Below are 23912 nucleotides of genomic sequence, written 5' to 3' on the forward strand. Positions count from 1 at the left end.
CACCTCACTCCACCCAACTAGCCCCACATGCCGTTTTCAGTCCGTGATACTGGCAGAGATCAAGCAAACCTCATAGAGCAGTGCTGGTGAGGGCTCTAGGACTAACAGACACTTTATACAGGTAGATGTGTATATGAGCATACAATTTGTGGAAGGCAACTGTCAGTATTTACTAAAAATCACAAACACATGTATCCTTTGACCCAGCAATTCTACAGCTAAGTCTTTATATTTGTTTTATTTATTTATTTAATTTTTTAAAGAAAAGCAGACAGCCACAGGTAGTCATCTGGATACATCTGGAGTCTTGCAAGTTTGACTACCCTCCGTTCTCCTACGAATGGACCTTGAGAGCTTGTCTGGAGGTTCCAGCAGGGGAGCGCAGCTACTCGTACACCCCTGACCGGAGGAGGGCCCTCCTCTGCCTGGGAAGGCCGTCCTCTTCGACCAGAGCCCGCAGCTTCAGGAGGGACATACGTGGAGCCGTGAGCGAGGAAGGGGACACCGCCTGGCCAGCCAGATCAGGGTAATCCGTCCTGGTGACCAGGGGGGTGAGAGAGGTCACAGCCAGATCGCCCTCACACCCTAAGTCTTTATTTTACTATAAAGTAAAATAAAAGTAAAAAGTATTTTACTCTAAAGTAAAATAAAATAAAAAACGTTATTTTAAAGATAAACTCACAGACATGCAAAATGCCATATGCAATCCCAAGCAGCTGTGAACAAAGATGTGTCCAAGCAAGCCATGGTAAAATCAAGGGGGCAAAAAGGCAGTAGGATATACAACATTTTCTAATAAAATAGAGGGAAACAAGAATATACAGGTAAGAGTATATTTGCTTATCATGTTCATAAAAAAATAACTCTAAGTTCTAAGAAACTAACCACAGTTCTTCCCTCTGGTGGGGGAGGAAGGATGGAAAATGAACCAGTGGGGACAAGAGATAGACTTTTCACTATGAATCCTGTCATAATTAGAGTTTGAAATCTTGTGAATAAAGTTCATTATCAAACACTAAAAAAAAAATCTTTAGCATCAAAGTACCAGAAGAACTGCGTGAGCAGAAGCAGTACTTAGAAAGACAAACAATACTATGTTGACAAGATCAAAGTCTTGGTTTCATAATGCTTTTCTGTAGCTGAGTAAACTAGAAATGAACAGGCATCACTGGAGTGCTGAGATATTTGTCCATTACCCTGCTTACCCACGTAGAAAGACAAATGATAGCCATGCTTTAAAAGCCCGCTTACCTTCAAATTTCCCCCCTTTAATGATGACCCATTCCTTTCTTTCCCTAAGAAACATAACAAAAATTATCAGAATCTCAGGAGCAAGCAGTACTCCACATGGTCTGTAAATACCTTAAGTGATATTAGACAGAAAGCTAAAACTGAAGGGGCTAAAGACAATTAACTCGTTACCACCTCTGCCTCAAAGGCTCAGATTTGAAGGTATGGTGATTATAGCACAACAGGGAGAGAACACGGAAGAAGGATCACAAGGTCAACAGCTACACAACGACCTCAAATGGACTGGAAAATAGTGATCTAAGACACCCAAATGCAGTGTTTGGGGTCTTATTTATTTATTTATTGTATCTATTTGAGACAGAGTTTGAGCATGAGCGCCTGGAGGGAGGGGCAGAGAGGCGGGGGGGGGGGGACAGAGGGAGGGAGAATCTCAAGCAAACTCCACGTTGAGTGCGGAGCCCAACATGGGGCTAGATCTCACCACCCTGAGCGAAACCACGAGTCAGACACTCAACCGACTGAGCCACCCAGACACGCCCCAAATGCAGTGTTTTTCAAACCAGTTGTGTCCCTTTAGCCATGTAATTAATTTAGTGGGTTGCAACCAGCATTTTTCTTCTAAAACGAAAAAGAACAGAAATAGGGTAACTTAAACATACTAAAAAGTATTGGTTTGTGATACTTTTTGTTCAATCATATAGACAAATACCCTGTGCATGTGATAGGTCACAATGCAAAAGTTTACTGATTGGTTTCCAGTCAAAAGAGTCTGAAAGCCACTAGTCTAAGATATGGTTACAAGCTGATAAAGCTCGGCATTCTTTCTTTAGTGCCCTCACGGTCTGACCTTTATGACCTCCTCCCTTACCGATTAAAATCTTTCTCACCTCTCCCTGTTCCTTCAGATCTAAAATTTCTGCTCTTTCCCAGCTTGATCAACCTTTTGACAGAAATGTACCTCATATGAAATACTAAGTCATAAAGGACTACGGAGACTTGGAAAATCTGGCCTCCAGCGACAGTTTGGCAAAAATTGTTTTTAGAGATTCTTCCTTTGTATTTACGAAACAAAATTATCAAGAGAGTTCTTTTTCTGGGACATTCTCTGGGAAAGCAAAGCCCAAATCTAGCTTACTTACAATAAGGTTCTCAGGGCGTAAATTCCCACTCAGATTAAGAGGAAATTCATCTAAATGCCAAAGGTTTGTTAACAGTTAGAAACAAGTATCTGCAACTCTCTCAGACTCAACACAAGAGAGAACAGTCCCTTGCCAGCTGCAAGAAGAAGAAAAAAAAAAAAACCTCACTGCTGACCAGGAAATCACCCATCTTTACAGTAACTCAGATGTGAGCTAACGGTGTCCAGAACGAGATCTCATTTTATGTGAATTTTCAATAGAGAATGAACAATTTAAAAACTGAAGCTGTTTATTTATACAACTGAGTATTTCACTTTAAAACGGCAGTACAAGGAGGCACTGCCCCGATGCCTTACCTTTAAACTCAGATTCTGTGCCTGGCTTTGCGCTTTCACACGCCACACATTTGGTAGCGTCTGCTTTATTCTGTACCAGGCACACGTCACAGTCCCAGCTGCCCTCGGGTTTCTTGAACTTATCTAACCCCAGGCAGCTTCCAGAAGACAGAGAGACGGGGACAGTGCTGCTACCTGAAGCAGGTACCGGACTTCCTAAAAAACAGCAAGGAAACACGTACAAATTCTAATTCACATTATGTCAATATCTTAAGGCATCACTAAGTCTAAACATTCAATTAGTGTTTCCTATTAAGACAGATAAAGTGCCAGAAATATCAACTTTACACTGTTAAGAACAGTATAAAAAGCTCAGATTTCTTTTAATCTTACAAACAAGCAGCTCACACTCACCTTGCCTAGTGATGAGCTCTCTCTTAACCCGAAGTTTGAATAATCATGGTTTAAAAAAAAAAAAACACATGCTCAGAAATCAGAGACTAAAAGACTAAAACGTTCTTAAGAATCTTTATCAAATCTCTTCAAACAGCACAGCATTTTAAAATCCAAGATATAAATTGTAGGCAATATCCTAACACATAAAATACATAGCCACAGACCACGTTAATTGCAAGATTTCAAAGCCCAGCTCTGCCTTTGAAATGATCATTTTTGCACAAAAGTTCATGGCAGTGGTTAACAGACATTTATTAAGCACCATAATATACCATGGTTCTAAGGACGTAAAGATGAATGAAATGCTGCTTAACTTCTAAAAGTGCTAACGGTCTAAAAAGGGGGAAAGTAAAACATAAATGCATAATAGCACCATCACCAAGATGGAAAGTGATAAATGAGAATAGAAGGAAGAGCTGACTGTGGGGCAGGAGAACGGATTCACAGAGGTGCCATTTAAATCTGCCAAGTTTGTGGGGAGCAGAGGGGGCATGGGAAGGACGGCTCCACGAAGCCATCACGAAGTGAGTGTGTGACGAGGGGAGCCATTCGTTCCGGCATCCCCACCCGCTGGCACCTGTTGCCTCTCCCAGCCACCTGGTGTCTGTTCTACCATTAGGTTCTCCTCCAACTTGCCAAGAAAATTACTCCCTGAGGCTCCATCTTCGTTCCACTGTCCTCACAAGTCTCACCACCAACAAAACCGCTTCCTGAGCCGTAACTGTGGCCCGCAGCTCTGCGCTCTCCTCCCCAGCCGGTCAGCGTGGCTACATGCCGCCTCCTCCCTCACATGTTCTCCTAGCAGTTTCGTTCCCTTTTTCTGAGCCTCCTACTGCTACCCTGTGTCAAGTGGCCCTCAGCTCTTGCTGGATTAACAGTCTTCTCACTGAGACCTCCACTCTTGTTCCCCGAAGTCCATTCTTCTAAGCAGCAACCAGTGCCACATAGTTTTGGGTTTTCCTCTCTGGTTCCTCCTTTACAAGATTAACTGTTCCAAAGTTTCATTCCTGCCACTCCCTGAAGTTAACAGAGCTCAGTCTTAGGCCATCTCCTCTATTCCCACGACTCCCTCACTTTACATCGCCTCTACTCCCATGCCTTATTTGAAAACTATAGCCTAATGATGCCCAAATTTGTATTTCCAGCCCAGAGAGCCCATTACAGGATATCCAAAGGCCTCGCATGTATGTGTCAACTTCACAGCTTCAAATCCACAGGGAGTCAACTGTACATTATTCAACATCCTGATTTGACTCCATTAGTATCCGAAGCCATTACCTTTGCCCACAGTACTACTGATACAATTTCCTCATCTGTCCTCTGGTCTCCCTTCAACTTTTGCTATCTTCAAATCTACCCTCCAAAAAGCCACCAAGCAATTTGTCAAACATACAAATTGTACTGTATCACTCCTCTGCTTAAAATAATGGTTGATCATTTACAGGATGAAGTCAGATTTCTTTAATAAATGTATGAGCTTCCTTTATTTGTGGCTAACAATTTACTCCCTAACTTTTCTTCTAATCAACTCAGAAGTAATTCTAGCTTCTTGTATGATCAAAAACTTGCTTTTTGGGGGAGGAGGGGGGTGAATGCCAGATGGAAAAAGAAAAGTTATTTCAGAATGAAGATTCTGAAATCTTATTCTTGTGGAGATGTCCAGTAAGAACTAGGAATATGGCTCACCCCTTGTGTTCAGACATAGAGTATACGGCTAACAAATCAAGAACTTTCCATTGCAGACCTAAAACTACATATCCATGAATAATGCAATAAAAAAGGAAGTATAATTCCCAGCGTATTCATAAAAGGTTTTATTTAGCACCCCTATTACCGTATATCTATACCAAATAATTCTATAATATTATTACAAAAACAGCAAAGAGTCATTTCCAGTTGTGAATCTCAGTAACTTTTTCAAATTTGAACAGAGAAACAGGAAAAACTCAAACCCGACTCCATTTTTCTCACTGCCAGGTTAGAATTTTTTCATTAACGATTCAGTAATTTACTATGATGGCAATATCTCCGGCAGAGAGCACATAGGTATCACCATTAATATTCGGCCATAGCCTTTTCATAAGGCAGTACTGTCTACCCCTTAGTGAAACCTTCTCTGGAAATGACCATGTGCCATCCTCATTTCTAAGAGGAAAAGAGATGAAGTGGTATCTCGTTCTGGAGAAGTCTGAGAAAAACTGTCCCTTCTAAGTTCTTTCAGCATCTGTAGTAGTCAACTTTGAAAATGATCGTGAAGATCAAGAAGTTTCTATTGATAAAAATGTATGTCAAGAAAGAGGTGCAACTATATATTGGGCTGTTTAATGCACCGCCTCAGATAACATGGAGATCCAGCCCCAGGCAAGTCATTTTTACCTCAAGACGGCTTAGAAAAACTAAGATGTATGAGGAAATGCTCATCCTGCCATATTACATTGAGGTGGTTCTTAGCAGACAATAAATTTAAATGTCCTACTAAAATAATGAAAAACATTTTCCCAAAGAGCCATACACGTACCTGGTTTCTCAGACACACAGGACACACATTTACTGTCTTCTCCATTATTAAAAACACAGCACACTGGACACTCCCAAGATCCCACGGGCCTTTTAAACTGATCTGCAAACCCTAAGGCGGCCGTGGTCACAGTGCAGGTGGCAGATGAAGCAGCCACAGTCACAGCGCTCTCTGAAGCCGCGGGCAACGTAAGGACTCGCTTAACACCAGTCCCAGGCTTCGGGGTTTCACAAGCCACGCATTTTATCGCCTCGGGTTTATTCTGCACTAAGCAGGTATCACAATCCCAAGTGCCTACTGCTGGTTTAAATTTGTCTCCGAAACCTGTCCCTGACACGGGAAGAGTTGATTTGTCACTTTTACTTGGTGCTCCAATTGCAGTTTGTTTAGCAGTCTCTTTTGGCGGCAATTTTGTTGCTTGACAGGCTATGCACTTGCTGTCTGTAACTTTGTTCTGGAGTAGACAAGTATCGCACTGCCACGATGGTCTGGCTTTTAAACTTTCCCCAAACCCGATGCCACTAGAAGAAAAGCTACTTATTGCTGGTCTTGTATAAACGACTGGGCTTGTGGTGGTAGGCTGAGAAGCAAGAGAATCTGCCTTTGGTGACGTGAAACCTATAATGAGGGAAAGAGGAGAGTGTAAACAAAAAAAAAGTAAGGGAAGCTTTCTAATCAGAACATGAACTGAAATGCTATTACTGGGAGAGCACATACTTATACACATTTATGCGGTTACTAAAATCCAATGTGGACTACTTATAAATAGAGTTTTGGGTTTTTTTTACCTAAGCAGTATTTATTAATCACATAATTAATAAGTGACACTTTGGTCCTTGTTAAAATTCTACAAAAGAGGTTTTGTTTATAGTACATTACCTTCTCCCTCTAGGAATTTCTACTTACTGTAATTCACCCACTATCTAATTTGAGGCTTTAACTGGTAGTAACTTACCGACATACACCACCGCCACCCGTGTTTGCCACACTCTGCCTCGCCGCAACCCCAATGTACAGTATGTTCACAGCCTTCCTCCCTCGACTATTTTTTCTTTCAGGTGTTCCCTTGGCTAAGCCAAATGTCTTCAACATCTATAATCTTTCAATTTTGTCCAGTTATAATCCACTATTGTGGTACCCTCTACTTTCAGTAAAAATCAGCAGAGCTGCATAGGTATGCAATATTGGACAGATATCCTTCCCAAAGTACAGTGGGAGTTGTAAGGACTGGTTTTAATTATACAAAGCTCATACAGAACTTTAAAACAGTAATGGTTCAATGAGAAATATGATGAAAAATTCCAACAGAGATGAACCAAACCATCTGGTAAGGCCTAGAAATACAGAAAGGAAGACCCAGTCTACCCTAGTGGAGGATGAGCTCATGCTACTCAAAGATGCCCATGGAACGTTACCAAACTCTAATTCAAAAAAACTGCCTCAAGTAGTTCTCCAATATAATCACAGAACCTTTCACATTGTAAATATACTTTTTGTAACCACCAAAGGTGTACTTAAGACAATTAAGGTATTCACACAGAATCATGGAATAACAGGAGTTGAAAAAAATCTTTGTACTACCAAAACTGCTGTCACTGAATTCAATCGATTCACTCCAACTTTACTCGTGGGAATAACCTTCCAATCCTTTACTTTGGACCAAGTAACCTTTGTTTTACATATACCAACAAACTCAGTGACCTGTTTTTCCAGCTTTTAACACAAAAGGAAAATAAAATTGGAGGGTAAGAAGATACAGAAGACTGTATTTAGAGATTTTCTAGGCTACAATTAATCCAACCTCGAGCTAGTTTTATTTTTAGCAAAAAGGCAAAACCTACATACTTCAGTTACTCCCACTGGTCTAAAATGTACTATCTTTTTAATGATTAATTTGAGTCACTAAGTTTGGTGCAATTTTAACAGTAACCATCTTAAGGTGTTACAGATTTCTTTTCCTTCCCCTTTCGCAGGTTTTCCTAATTTTCCCCAAAAGAACATAGGACTCCTCCGAATTCTTGCTATTTAAAGAAAATTGAAAGGGAGGAGACCTGGGCATCATGAATGCAGAGTATAACTTAAATGAAGATCAACTGTAGGAATGCAATGCCTCTCTACGACTCAGTTAATTCTAGCCCAGGCACTCTGGAGCTCTGCCCCAAGTGTGCCAAATTGTCTAAGTTACTGGGACTCCTGGAGGCAGTATACTCATCTCTAAAATGAGAAAGCCAGACCAAAGAAACCCAATCCTCCTAAATCTTGTTGTAGAAGCCACCCTTATCTGGAAATTCTTACTCAATTAGACATGAACATGTCTATCTGCTCAATAAATCTAAATTCTCTCTGAGCAACCATATCACCTTATAAACATTTTTACGGTCCTATAGCAGACATCACAATTGCATTGTGGCTGTCCTCCGATTTTCAAACTGAAATCTTACTCCTATTTGTGTACCTCCAATCACTGCCTTCAAGTTATTTCTATGAGCTCTCAAACCTTGTTTCAAGCGAGCACTGTCCCTTGCACATGCCTATGTTACAATCGGCAAATGTTTTCTTTCTTTCATTGCTCAGAAAGAACTGGGCAATGACCTGAGAACAAAGCAGTTCAACATTCTCATCAGAGAAAGCTATGTCCAAGTATATCATCAGGTTTCTTTACATTTTTCTTTTCCAAACTGGCCTATCTCTACTAAAAAGCAACTCATTTTCTCCTTCTACACTTCCTTCTTTTTCTCCTGCTATACTTGCCTCTTAAGAGATTTCATATTAGGACAGTCCTTGAATTCCAAAGAAGGAGAGTTTCTAAGATATTTACTCCAAAAGAATTACATCTGACTATGTCTATTTTCAAGTGAATGCCCTATCAAACTAGCCATAATTTTCTAAAAACCTAAAGTATACCACAGACAACATTAAAATAGGGCCACAAATTTGTAATTAAGATTTTAGAGTATTTTCGAAGGCAGCTGTTTCTTACCGGGGCTTTTGAGAACATCTAGGACACTTCCTTCTTTCAGGGTTTTTGCAGGTCTAACAGGGCCCTCACAATCTTCATCTGGCTTCTTCTTACAGCTTGTACTATTCACTGCACTGATATCTTGAGCTGCAATTTTTTTTAATTGTAAAAGACATGCCAAGAAAAAGCATTGGAGTTAAATGTATGAAAAAGATCTTTCAAAGCCAATTTGGACCAACTTTTAAAATATCATGAAAGTCACTGTAATTCAAAGATAATGAACAAATTTACTTAAAAGTACAGGGTTAACCATTATAAGTAGAGATACTATTCCCCATTCTGTACACTGTACATTTTTCTCCTCCAAAAGGGCAAAAAGTATAAACTATAATTGTTACCCAATGAATTAACTGGTAATTGAGGAAATCAGACTGAAACACTGGAGAGGAGATGGCAACTGGAGCAAGCTCACAAACCGCATGAAATGTGTTTCTGATTACACAACAATTTACAATATTCATCAAAAAAACCTTAACAATAAATTCCCAACTGAGCCAGTTACTTCATTTCTAGAAATTCATCCTATTATTGAAAGTATCCTTCAGTTTTCAGATGCCTGGGTGGCTCAGTTGGTTAAGCGGCTGCCTTCAGCTCAGGTCATGATCCCAGAGTCCTGGAATCAAGTCCCGCATCCGGCTCTCTGCTCAGCAGGGAGTCTGCTTCTCCCTCTGCCTCTTCCCTCTGCTCATGTTCTCGCTCTCTCAAATAAATAAATAAAATCTTTTTTAAAAAAAGAAAAGAAAGTATCCTTCAGTTTTCATACTGAAAACCTGGATGATAGATGCTCACTAAGGGACTGACAACATCAATCAGAGAACCCATACTGTGCAGCCACAAAAATCATCCTTAAATGCAGAGTTACAGGTAAAGACTTTAGAAATAGAAAGTCCAGAAGACTGTGAATAATACATCAAAAGAGTAATGGTAGCTGCTAGTGATGACTGCTACTTATTGCTGCTTCTTTTTAGGTTTCCTAAACTTTCCAAGATAAACATATCCTTATACTTAAAATAAGAAATCTATATTTTGAGTATGATAATAGCTGTGTGGTTCCATTTCTAAACGAGAAGGTTTTTACAGATGAAGTAAATTCAATACAACCTAACAGGTATGTTTCTATGCATGGGAGGGGAAGGGGGAATGAGAGAAAGGGAAATAAAATTGGTCATCAAATGCTAAGCATTGGGGCGCCTGGGTGGCTCAGTCGTTAAGAGTCTGCCTTCAGCTCAGGTCATGATCCCAGGGTCCTGGAATCAAGCCCCGCATCAGGCTCCCTCCTCTGTGGAAAGCCTGCTTCTCCCTCTCCCATGCCCTGCTTGTGTTCCCTCTCTCGTTATGTCTCTGTAAGCTAAATAAAATCTTTAAAAATAAATAAATAAAATAAAATAATATAAAATGCTAATAAAATATAAAATGCTAAGCACTGGGTAAAGAGTACATGGGAATTCAGTGTACTATTTCTGAAAATGTTTGAAATTTTCCATAATAAAATATAAATAACCAGGTTTTTCTGGAATGTTTGCCAATTTAAAAGGAGTGGGTCAAGTAGTTTCAAAAAAATCCTATCTACCCCCACATCTCATGTCATAAACAAAAATTAACCCAAAATGGATCAACGATCTAAAACGTGAGAACTGGGGCGTCGGGGTGGCTCAGTTGTTAAGCGTCTGCCTTCAGCTCAGGTCATGATCCCAGGGTCCTGGGATCAAGGCCCGCATCAGGCTCCCTGCTCAGTGGGAAGCCTGCTTCTCCCTCTCCCACTCCCCCTGCTGTGTTCCTTCTCTCATTGTGTCTCTGTCAAATAAATAAATAAAATCTTTAAAAAAAAAAAAAAGTGAGAACTAAAACCATAAAACTCTTAGAAAACCGAGAAGGTATATTTTCATGACCATGGATTTAGCAATGAATTCTTAAGATATGACATCAAAAGCATAAGCAAAGAAAAAAACTGAATACTACCACATTAAAAAACTTTGTGAATCTAAGGACATTATCAAAAAAGCGAAGACACTCTACTGAATGAGAGAAATTATTTGCAAATCATATATCTGATAAGGATCTAGTATCCACACTACATAAAAATGCTTACATCTCAGCAACAGAAAGATAAACCAACTTAAAAATGGGCAAAGGACTTGAATACACATTTCTCCCAAGATAAAAGACCAAGAAGCACATGAAAATATGCTTGACACCATTAGTCATTAGAGAAATGCAAGTCAAAACCACAATGGAAGCATCACTTCATACCCAGTAGGATGGCTATAAACAAAAAATGAAAAATAAGCATGGTGAGAATGTGGAGAAATTAGAATCCTCATACACTGCTAGTGGGAGTGTAAAAGGAGTCAGAGGCTGAGAAAAACAGCTTTGTGGTTCCTCAAAAAATTAGAGGTACATAGAACTACCATTTGACTATTTCTAGGTATATATCCCAGAGCACTGAAACTAGTATTCGAACAAATACATGTAAGCGAATATTCATACCAGCACTATGCACAACAGTGAAAAGCTGCAAACAGCCCAAATGTCTGTAAATGGACGAAGAGAAAAACTACCGCATATCCATACAATGGAATGTTATTCAGCCATAAAAGGAGTGAAGTACTGAGGCGCCTAGCTGGCTCAGTCGGTAGAGCACGGAACTCTTAAACTCAAGATCATGAGTTTAAGCCCCATGTTGGGCATGGAGCCTACTTAAAATAAGAAACAAATAGTAAATTTTTTAAAAATAAAGAAAAAAAAGGCAGCAAAGTACTGATACATACTGTAACATACATGAACCTTGAAAACAGTAAGTAAAAGAAGCTAGATACAAAAAGTCACATTGTATGATTCCAGAATAGGTACACGCACAGAAACAAAACACTGACTGGTGGTTGCCAGGACCTGGGGGAAGAGAAATGCGGAAGGACTGTTTAGGAGATATACGTCTCCTCTGCAGGAAGGGGGATAGAACTGTTTTGGAACTAAACACCACTGAGTTTGTTCCCTTTAAAATGGTTCATTTTGCCTTACATCAATTTCATCTCGGTAACAAAAATATACAAGAAACAAAACACTGTGCCTACCTCTTATACTAACTGTGTCAAAACAAAACATATGTGGGACACCTGGGTGGCTCAGTCAGTTAAGCAACTGCCTTTGGCTCAGGTCATGATCCCAGAGTCCTGGGTTCGAGTCCCACATCGGGCTCCCTGCTCAGAGGGGAACCTGCTTCTCTCTCCTTGCTTGTGCTCTCTGCCGCTATCTCTCTCTCTCTCTCAAATAAATAAATAAAGTCTTTAAAAAAAAAAGGCAAAATAAAACATACGCTTGTAGCACTTTGTCATGGTCTATCCTCCTTTAGAATCAAAACTGACATGCTTTTAGTAACTTAAGGTAAATTTTAAAGATACCCTGCAGTGTACTCAAATTGATGGAAAAAGAAGATAATGGAAAAATTAGCTCCTGCCACCAAGTAATTAATCATGACTTACACATTTTCAATCAGCTTCTTAACGACACAAGTGGTGAGAATCATTCCCACAATTCTATGTATGCCACTCCTAAAAAATGCCTTAAAAATCTGGATAATATCCACAGATGTGATGAACACAAAAGTTTTAACAAATTACTGCTCATCCAGTTCCCATTAGTAATGCATTAGTAAAAACTGGGAAGGATTTTCATGCCTTTCTTCATAACCAGGCATGAAAATGGTAATTGGCAAAAGCTTATTCCTCTATGAATTCATAGTAACATTAAAGAAAAAAAAAATCTTGTGATAAAAAGTACACCTGAAATGTGCTTGTTACTTCTTTCTCTTACATAAGGCTGTTTTAATCAATAAAAAACAGCACTACAAACATACCAAATTCTTATTTTGTGCCACTCTCATAATCTATGCTCTTATCTTCTGGCTCAACCAAAGCTAGAACATCTAGCTTCTAGGTCCTAGCTCTTTGGTTTTTGTTGTTGTTTTTTATTCTATCCTTTGAGGGAGGTTCTAGCTTTTTGGGGGGCGGGGGGAGTGGGTTGTAGTGTTTTGTTTTGTTAATTCCAAAACTGAGATTGAAAAAACAAAACAAAACAAAACAAAAACCCACAAAACTGAAATAGTCAGACACTTCTGGATAGGGCAAAAGAACTTAACTGATATCTCAGCCTATAAAACCCCACTCCCACCCACACCCCCCACACCTCAATAGACACTGCTGTCAATCCATGATACCCAGGTCACCCCATTTAAAATCACTCAATGTCTTCCTACTACATTCAGATTAAAATCCAATTCTTTAGTGCAACATTCAAGAATTTTTAGAATTTAAAGCTACTTTTTAACTTCATGACAAATTACCTACAGATCTCAAAGAATATCATGCTTTTTTCTCTAATTCCTGTACCCTTGCATTTGCTGTTTATCTTTTGAGTAAAATGCCCTTGCTCAAAAATTCCTGACCTGAGTAACTTAGCCCAGATGATTCTCCACTTCCTAAACAAAAAACACTTGAAAGAAAACCACCACTATCAGAACAAAATGCTAGGATTTAATTATCTGATGACTCCTTTCTTTCCCTCAATTACACCCATTCCTTGAGTTCAGAAATTATGTATCACTATCGGCAGAGGCCAGCATAACCCTTACACATAAAAATGTTTGTGAACTGAACACTAAACCTAGAGATGGAGTCCACAGCAATTATAACTTCACCTCAATAACAATGTAGACAACCCTTCAATTTCTTATGAGATTTCATTTATAACAAGCTCACTTTATTTTAATTAAACAAAGATGACGGATATATGTGCTGCCATGACTATCCCTGTCATAATGAAATTGTAACATTTCCATTTAGTGAGCTAAGTACTTCTGAGAAGAGAGACTAAAAATACTGTCAAGGATTTATATTAGCTCCTATTTGCTTTTTAGAGCTAATTTCATTCAAATAAGAGCATTTACAAGAATTGCTAAAGATTAAAGAATGTGAAATACTAATCTAATGTAATGCAACTATTTTTATGTAAAAACTTGTGAGAAATTTTCACTTACCTGAACTACTACTTGTAATTGGTTCTGAAATACTACTACAGCCAGAAAGTTCTGCTGTTTTTGCAACAGGCACACTGAATGTAAATCCAATCTGTAAAGAAAAAAAATGTATCCTTTAAGAGTCTATTTAGTTTTAAATGAATATCAAATAGCTTTTTCCTATTCCAAGTAAAAAAAAATACACTGAATTTCATGTATTCCAGGTTTTCATATTTTATAATCTCTAAAACTGATGCTTCTTAGAATGAATGGTATGTCCTATCAAACAGCATTTTACATTTCTTAGGCATTTTTTCATTCCAATCAGTACATAAAATTACGTGCCCCTAAAGCTCATTTCTGGATTTCTAAATACCATTTTCTAATAAAAAGTATGAGACTTTATGGACAATGGGCAGGTTTCAGGCATGCGGGAGGGAAATTACAAAATGATCTGGAATATCCATCTGTGACAGAAAACAAGAGCACAATGAAAAAGAAAAGGCAACATGTAAAACTGATATACATGCCAAAGATGCATGGGATAACCTGAACATTAACCTTATTCTCCCCAAAATATTTAACTTAAAAGAAACAAATACATACTCTGAGGTATAAAAACTAAAACTTCTCCAGATTAAAAGCAATTCAAGAAACATGTTAACCAAATGCAATGCCATTTAGATGATTAGGTCTTGATCTTAATTGGATGTAGGCCCAAGAGAAACAAAATAGTATTAAAGGACAGTCTAGGGCAAAGGGGAAATCTGAATATGGCCTACATTATTATTATATCATGTTAAATTTCATGGATATGATAACTATACTGCAGGTATGCAGAGGAATGTCCTTTTTCTTAGGGAACATATGGATGTAAGGGTATCATATGGATGTAAGGTATCTTAACTTTCAAATGGTCATGAGGAAATATATATGCTTATATGTATATACAGGTACTGGAAAATAAACAGGTGTTGTTCACTCATTCCAGTTTTCTGTACACTGAAATTTTTTTAAGTTGAAAGAAAAACAATGCTATTTCTTACCACCAATGGCATCTTGGTTTTGATAAAAAATAAATCTGAAACATTCCTTGCTTGCTACTTACAGATGATGGAGGTAGTACATCTGCCTCAGTAGATTTTACAATTGGAGATGAAAATCGAAACATGGGGCTGCCAGTGCTGTTTGGAGAGGTCATTTGTACCTGGTTTTCCAAATTATTAAAATATAAAAAACTTTTTAGAGAAAGAAATTGACAATAAAATAGACCTTAATTTAAGCAAATTAATCATTTCAAAGAAGCCAAACACAATTTCCTTTTAGATTTAAAAATCACTTGTTAAGGGGTGCCTGGCTGGCTCAGTCAGTTGAGCATAATGACTCTTGATCTTGGGGTTCTAAGTTCCAGGCCCACGTTGGGCGTAGAGATTACTTAAAAATAAAAATCTTTAAAAATAAATAAAAATAAAGATTAATTGCTAAATTGTAAACTTCTGAAAAATAAACTGTAAACTGCCATAAAATCTGGCTTCTCATTGGGAGAGGAGTGTACTCTATCTCAGAGGTGAGTATCTGTCTAAAGGAGAAAAATACCATCTATAAGAATACATTCAGAAAAAGTAAAAGCCAGGGTGAAAGCATAAAACAGGAGCAGTTAATCCTACCTGAGAAATAAAAACAATAACCCCATTCTCACCAAAAAAAAAAAAAAGCATCTTAATCAGAAACAATGTTTGGAAACAAACTTAAAATCATTAGTCTCTAAGGCACGGAATCAGAATTAAAGAGCACGCCATTATAATGTATCCATTTATAATGTACATTTAAAAAAGCAAAACACCGTTTCAATTTTTTCTCTTCTTATTCTGAGTTATTAATTTCCAGAGTGGGAACTTATCACTGCTTTCAACAGAGTATTAGATTTCTTAAAATAAAGAACAAAAATCACCTCTATTTGTACAACGGTTCTGTACCTTGTTTGTTAATGATTGCGAAGGACTAATGGGTGATGGAGAGGACGTTGTGATCACAGAGGAACTAAAATTGAAGGTAGGCAGTGAAGAACTGGTGATGGGTAGAGAGATTTTCGGCAATACTGGTACTTCCATTTCCTAAAACACAACATGTTTCATAATGATAGATTTCATCTTTCATGTTACTGTTCTATCCCTACTGATTTTCAGGAAGAACTGCTACAGTTACAGGTAAACTAAGGACAGGGCAAAGGTAACACCATACTGTGTTAACAGTGTGGGCTCTTGAATCAAAAGAATTGAAAAGATCTGAAACCCAGCTTTCTCACCAGACACGGTGGCTTGGTGAACCTAACTGCCCTCAGTACCAGTTTCTACGGCTGAAAATGAGAAAAAGAAAAAAAAAAAAAAAAGCACACCATAGTTGTAGTATTAATATAAAACATAAAGTTATATATGGGCTCGGCATACAGAACAAGCATTTAATAAACATCAGTACTGGTGAGTTTGGTGAAATGCCTTGGTTTTTTTATTCCAATATAGCAAAGACCACCCCAAGTCTCAAACCAGGTTAAGGGCAAACAAAGAGACTTCCACTTCTACTAATGGAATAGTTTGTTACCTGACCAATGACCTGACAGATAACAATTATAAACTCTGAACAGAAGAGAAAGAGACAACCATCTGAAAACACTGGAGAGCAACCAGAAGTAAGCAGGAACTGCAGAGATAAAAAACGCTTAGAAGAAGAAAGGGGCACTGAGTGAGTTTCCTGTACTCTGTGAGTTGGTGCCCCTGCTAGTTGAAATTCTGAGAGAAAATGGCAAATCTGTTCATGGAGGAATCAGAGGACGGACTAAGTGACCACAGCAGCTAGAAAATGAGGGGGAAATGCAGGAATGAGGAGCATATAAATCTGCATGTAAACTGTCCAAATTTCTAGCAGACGTGTAAGCTGCTCCTGTGTAAGGCAGACAACAAGCAGCCAACTTAGACTGAAGAGCTCCAGATTCCGCCCACAAGTGGGAGAGAGTGGCACTTCAGGTAAGTTCCCCGCCAGCTAAAACTGAGTATTTCAAATGGGTGTCGTTCATGGTACATCAATCACACCTCTGTAAAGTCAAGCCCTCTCCCCAAAGGAAAAATAAAGATGCTTTCAGATAAAAGAAAACTAAGACTATCTGTTGCCATAAAACCTGCTCTACAAGTTCTCCAGGGTGAAGGGATATGATACCAAATGGAACTCAAGTTTCTGGAAGAAATGAACACAAAACACTTTCATTCCTCTTAATTTCTTAAAAATACATACAACTGTATAAAGCGAAAATTATATGCTATATAATTTTTTATAGCCTATCTAATTTTAATACAAATGACAAGTATAATCTAAAATACCAAGGTAAATCAAACTATAAAGTTGCAAGAGTCTTCAACTTTACAGGTAGTGGTATAATATGAACACAAAGTAGAATGTGAAACTTAAGGACACATATCATAATCCCAAGAGGAACCACTAAGTAACATGAAGAGGTAGAGATAAAGACCAAATAATTAAAACGTAGTTCTAACAAATATTCAATTAACAAAAAGACAACTTTCAAAAGGAACAAAAGAAACAAAAAACAAATGGGAAAACCAGAAAACAAGAGGAAAATGGAGACCTAATCCAACTATATAAATAATTACATTAATTATAAATATTCCAATTAAAAAGCAAAAAATAGGGCGCCTGGGTGGCTCAGTCGTTAAGCATCTGCCTTTGGCTCAGGTCATGATCCCAGGGTCCTGGGATCGAGTCCCACATCGGGCTCCCTGCTCGGCGGGAAGCCTGCTTCTCCTTCTCCCACTCCCCCTGCTTGTGTTCCTGCTCTCGCTGTATCTCTGTCAAATAAATAAATAAAATCTTTAAAAAAAAAAAAAAAGGCAAAAAATAGAAGGCAAGACTCATCCATATATAGTCTACAAGAAACTCACTTAAAAAGATACAGGTTAAAAGCCAATGGATGGGAAAAGATACAACCTGCAATTCGTAAGCCTAAGAAGGTTTATTCTACCAACAGAGTGGCAGGCTATAGTAATACCAGATATAGATTTTCAAGACAAAGAATACTTCCAGAGACTTTTTTAAAAGAAGAACATTTAGTAATTTAAAAGAGGCAACTGAGGAACCATGATGTGAAAGGCATACGCTTTAATGAGGGCTTTAAAATATGTAAAGCAAAAACTGACATAAAGGGAAAAGACAAGTTCACCAAATGAAAGTGGACAATTTTAACTCCTACTTCTCAACTTAATAGACTAAACAGACACACCCCACACCCTGAAAAAACAGTCAGCAAAGACAAAAGATCTAAGAAATACTATCAGTCATCTGACACCTTATATTACACTATACCCGAAAACCGTAAAATACAGGCTTTAAGATTCATCAGGCAGACCATATGCTGGGCTACAAAACAAGTCTCAATACATTTCAAAACATTAATATCACAACTAAACACAGTTCTAAATAATCCACAGATCACATAAGAAATCAAAAAGGAAATCAGAAAGATACATGAAACACTACTATAAATCTTCTAGAAGAAAACGTAGAATTACTTTGCGGCCTGGGGATAGACAAAGGTTTCTTAGGACAGAAAGAACAGTAAAAATAACTGAAAACAAATGGGGCGCCTGGTTTGCTCAGTGGGAAGAGCATGGGCTCCTGATCTCGGGGTTGTAAATTCAAGCCCCACATTGGAGGCAGAGATTGCTTAAAAATAAAATCTTTAAAAAATAAAATAATTTTTTAAAAAAGATAAATTCAGGGGTGCCTGGGTGGCTCAGATGGTGAAGCATCTGCCTCTGGCTCAGTTCATGATCCCAGGGTCCTGGGATTGAGCCCTGTATCTGGCTCCCTGCTCAGTGGGGAGCCTGCTTCTCCCTCTCCCTCTGCCATTCCCTCTGCTTGTGCTCTCTGGCTCCATCTCGCTGGTAAATAAATAAATAAAATCTTTAAAAAGAAAAGGTAAATTCAAACTTCATCTAGGACATCTGCTGATCAAAAGATACTGTTTAAAAATGAATATGCAAGCCAGACTGAGAGAAAATACTTATAAGACATGTATCTGACAAAGTACTTGGATCCAAAATTTATAAAGAACTCCTACAACTCAGTAAGAAAACCCAATTTTTATTTATTTATTTATTTTTGAAAACCCAATTTTTAAAAGGGTGTAAGACTTGAAGGATACCTCAAAAAGGAGGTAGTAAGCACACAGCCCATAAGCATATATTCAAGAACACAACATTACTGTTATCAGGGAAATGCAAATTAAAATTATAATGAAATAGCACCATATACAAAGCAGAAAGGATAAAATTAAAAAGATGACAACTATTAATAAGGATGAAGAGTGAAAGAAATGCTCATATACTGTTGATGAGTGTAAAACACTACATTCATTTTGGAAAATAGTTTGGCAGTTTCCTTTCAAGTTAAACACATATGGGGGGGGGGGGCCTGGCTGGCTCAGTTGAAAAAGCATGCAACTCTTGATCATGAGTTCAAGCTCCACGCTGAGTGCAGAGATTACTTAAATAAATAAATAAATAGATAGATAGATAGATAGATAGATAGATAGATAGATAGACAGATAAATCTTTTAAAAAAAAGTTAAACACATATCATACAACCTAGCTCCTCCATTTTCAGGCTATTTACCCCAAGAGAAATAAACACATGTCTACAAAGCGCTACAATAATGTTCATAGCAGCTTTATTCATAACAGCCAGGCACAAAAGAACACACATACTGGACAACTGTACTGATAAGTTCCAGAACAAGCTACACCAATACAGGACAGAAAAATGAGAATAGTGAATGCCTCTGAACTAGGAGGTGATGAGTACTGACTGGGAAGGAGCATGAGTGAACTTTCTAGAGCAACAGAAATGTCTGACACTTTGAAGAGGGTCTGGGTTACACAGGTGTAACCATTTGTAAAATTCATTAAATGGTACACCTAAGAATTTTACATTTTACATGTAAAACAACAAATATTTGACTTTGGTTTGTGCTATGTATGCTGAAATATTTGGGGGTGAAGTATATAGAGTATATAAATGTCTTCAACTTACTTTGGGAAATGCACCCAAAAAGTAGGATATACACTTGATAAAGCAAATATAACAAAATATTAGAATCTAAGTGTTAGGTATATGTGTGTTCATTGCACAATTCCTTCAGTATTTCAATACAGGTTTGAAACTTATCCTAGTCAAATTTGGGGGAGGGGAGAGGAAGCGAACAAAAATGCACTGGCTCTTTCCATAGGGAAGTTTCATCTGACCGCCAATCCTCAGTCTTACTTTTCTTCCCTTTAGACCCTTACAACACCTGGGCACATCAACGGAATAACCTGTATCTTCCTTATGCCAACTCATTATGCCACAGACTTGGCCATACTGGTTCTTTGTATCAACTGACCTTGAGCCAATTCTAAATGTGAAACCTATTCACCAAAATTTCGACTTAGTTGATCAGAAGTGGGTCCCACAAATCTATGAGAAAGTTAAAAATTATAATTGGATGCTTCCAGGTACTTCAAGTTGAGCACAACAATCACCAAATATGTGACTTACTATATATAACCTTTGTTATCTCTACATGGGTTATCTCACATGAGGAAGACACTACTGTTATAGGTGAGGAAGCTAAGGCAGGGAGATATATGGTCTAAGATCATACAGCCATTAAATGGCAGGCATCCCAAAGACACAAGCTCAATCTATTCTTCTTATCATCATTTTACAGGTAAGCTACGGTACGAAGGAATTAATTTGACTAACATCACTCACAGCTAGTAAGTAGCAGGCCTGTACCTGACATGACAATATCAAGCAATTAAATCTCCCCAAGTCAGTCATATTATATACTCATCTGTTCTGTATCATAAGCTTTTTCATTATCAAAACCAAACTGGTACCATAGTAGAGGCAAAATGCCAAATGTTTAGCGACTAACACACAATCCTTACAAATTCTGAGATCTGACAAGAAATGAGAGCTAAACCATTCTTCTATCTCATAATGCAAAATGGGTTATTTACAATATAAAGTTGTTAACCTGAATGTTTAAGTGACTCAAAATATACCACAATATATACTAAATATATACCAAAATATAATCTCTGCTACATAACAAGAGTACTTGAAATTAGCACAATGCATTTACACTCCATTAAAAATAAAATTTCTTCCATTTGACCTATCCCAAAAGCCCATTAAAATACCAACAAAAATGAATATTCCAGCCGTTATCAAAAGTTCCCATTATCTATAACTGAATTAAGAACAACCAGTGGTCTAAACATATTTGTTATCAGAAACAAAAACAGCACTTAATACAAAATAAATAAGAAAAAGCATCTACCCAAAACCTCTTCTACCAAGATTAAAAAAACACAGGGTAGGCAGAAATTTGGGGCAGCCACCCATTGGTACCTCTTTCCTCAGAAACGTGGAGACTCTAACTCCAGTGTGGAACAGAACTAGGGACAGGAGTTGGGTGAGGCATCCTGGGATGCAAAGTTGGCAGTTGGCAGTTGGCCAGAATGGAGAGGGGGTCCAGAGAAGGGAGGAAGTGATAAAGAGGTCTGGAAAGTTAGACTTTCATAAAGCTCCTCACAGTATGCCAAGTAGTAAGAGCAAAAGTAAATCAATAAATTTTCACCCCCCTCCCAATGTCTTGATATAGCAAAGTCACATAAACACATATCTGTAAGACAGCCAAAACTGAGCTACAGATAGCAACCTGAACTTGAGCTAAAGATCTTAGGAATATATTCTTAAAAGTCGAAACTGAAGGGAAATAAGCAAAATTCACAAATCTGTTATCTGACAAACACCAAACCAAGATGTTTTCCTCACATAGGGATAAACTTTAAAAAGCTAGAGACACAAATTTTACTGAGAAATATAAAAGCTCATCTAAAAAGCAGGCTATATAATGAACTATATTACTCAGGTACTAATTTCCTTATGTATACAAAGCAAGACAACCCATTCCTTAAAGGTAATTTAATCAAGTCTACATAAAGAATTTCAATAAAAGAAAATCGGTTTGCTAAGAAAGCTACCAAAATTTCCTCTACTGTATCATTAATGGCATTCAAGACTTTTTCTTTCAAGACAGTAGAATACATTAACACATTCCTTTCCTTCACAACACTCCAGCAGGAGAGCAACAAGTAGAACCTCTAGACCAGTACCGGAGCCGAGCCCCCAGCACAATGTCATCTACCACGAGACAGGCAAAGGGGACAGAAAGCCCAAGCTGCTAAAGCAGTCGTGGTTCTGGTGCCTTCAGAGAGGCACAACTCCAAAACTGCTCAACAAGAAAGGGAGAGATGAAGGAAATGAAAACAAAAGACTGCATACTCTAAATAAACTTGGAAAGCATACCAACAGACAAGAAGGAAAGCAAGACTAACTCGGACAATAATTCCAACCAAAACGTGACTTAGAGTCAACAGAAATTTATAGAAGATCTCCTATTTAAAAATCTAAAAATTCCTAAAAAAAACAAATGAAATTTTAATTAGAAACAACAAATGAAGGCATTATGTATCAAAACTTAAATGGTCCAGTTAGGCTGAAATTCACTTGTAAAAAGACTGAAAGAAGGCCTGCATTAAACTCAAAGTAGTTAGAAAATAGAGCAGCCTATTAATTTAACCAATCTTCATATTAGTCCTTATCTTTTTCAAACTTTCATTTTCAGAATATATGCAGAAATCTTCCAAAAAAAAAGAAATCTTCCAAATGAAAGAAATAATCCAATAAAAAAATGGATAAAGGAAGAGAAACCCCAAATGACTAAGAAACTCACAAGAGGGCTCCCTCCCTTGTAAACAGGAAGTGCAAAATAAAACTTCAATGGCCTAACACTTCACACCCTTCACCTTGGCAAAAACTTAAAAGAAAAAAAAAAAAAATCAAGTACCCATAAGGAAAAAGAAAAAGCATATCCACCCACAGTCATGTGGAAGGAAGTGTTTACACTACCTTCAGGAGCAAAAGGGCAACATCTAATACGTTTGTTTCATCCCCTAGAACCCAACAATGCCATCCCAGAGAAAAAGCCTAGAGAACATGCTGCCTGTGCCGAAGCAGAAGTGCATCGACATTCACCTCAGCACGTATTAGGAATCAACCCACATGCACCCTGTGGAACGGGGTGGTAAATTTTCAGACTGGACAAATCTGTAACAGTGAAGTTATACAACTTGAATCATCTTTCACAACACTGATAAATTTCACAAATAATATGAAGAAAATGGCAAGTGAGAAGAGCACACACAGTGTTAATCCACTGAACAGGCAAATACTATAATATTCCAAAGGTCAAATCATTTCAATTGTAATTCTCTTATGAAGAATTACAGCTTTTTCGTGGCACCTATGGAATTTTAGGTCCTAGGTTAGGTTTTCTGTGTTGTCACAGTGAAGGGGATATCAAACACACATACATGCACACGCACTCACACCAGGAAGGGACTGCTCCAATGGCAGATTAGTCATTCTTGTGCTGGGTCTCCCCAGGCCCCAGTCCTCGGGTCTCCCCTCACCACCACCACACCAAAGCTTTCAACAAACTTCAAGAATATGAAGGATAGAACCCTACCTCCTCCTCTGGAGGCTTGGATGCAACAAAGCGCGTTCTCTCTCGTCTCATCTTGCCGCCTCCACTACCTACTCCAGAAGATAAACCATTGGCTGCAGACATACTGAAATTTGGGTAAGAAAAGCCACTAGGCAAAGAAAAAGAAAATTAAAACAAATGATATATTACTCTGGTCCATAACTGGTTAACCAACCGAACACCTAAAAATTAGAACTGCTAACAAGAAAAGAAATACACAGCTGAATGTGATTTTTAAAAGCAGACAGATTTGTGTGCATCAAGTTTGTTTTTCAACCTTCTTAATCTTCAAAAAAACATATATAAATCAAACAGACTTTACAAATGAAATATAAAAGAAGCTTTAGCTATAAAGACATTACCTTTCTCGTTGTTCTCTAGTTTGTCCTGGTGTCACAGGTTTTTCATATCCAATCTAGAGCAAGATGAGCACACCAAATTTACATGCATGCCTCCTTCTTCGTTTTAATTTTCTTAATACCTCCCTTCTGTCCATCCATTTTAATATTTGAAATCAGG

The 23912-nt window shown here is 38.0% G+C and overlaps 1 protein-coding gene across 2 annotated transcripts in view; it reads right to left on the minus strand.

Annotated features, from left to right (window-relative positions):
* NUP153 (nucleoporin 153) overlaps positions 1 to 23912 on the minus strand; it is a 73433-nt gene that overhangs the window by 12092 nt on the left and 37429 nt on the right. For both annotated transcript variants that reach the window (XM_028107349.2, XM_028107350.2), the window contains exons 10-17: positions 23756 to 23808; positions 23376 to 23502; positions 15706 to 15843; positions 14838 to 14936; positions 13751 to 13841; positions 8680 to 8805; positions 5700 to 6317; positions 2747 to 2941 (exon numbers count right to left, since the gene is read on the minus strand). In XM_028107349.2, the coding sequence (XP_027963150.1) occupies positions 2747 to 2941; positions 5700 to 6317; positions 8680 to 8805; positions 13751 to 13841; positions 14838 to 14936; positions 15706 to 15843; positions 23376 to 23502; positions 23756 to 23808 (1447 nt within the window). The remainder of the gene's footprint in view (positions 1 to 2746; positions 2942 to 5699; positions 6318 to 8679; positions 8806 to 13750; positions 13842 to 14837; positions 14937 to 15705; positions 15844 to 23375; positions 23503 to 23755; positions 23809 to 23912) is intronic.

The sequence above is a fragment of the Eumetopias jubatus genome, unplaced genomic scaffold, assembly GCF_037043125.1.
Source record: "Eumetopias jubatus isolate StellerSeaLion01/CBP00866 unplaced genomic scaffold, mEumJub1_p1.0 scaffold_6, whole genome shotgun sequence".
In the NCBI taxonomy this organism is placed as follows: Eukaryota; Metazoa; Chordata; class Mammalia; order Carnivora; family Otariidae; genus Eumetopias; species Eumetopias jubatus.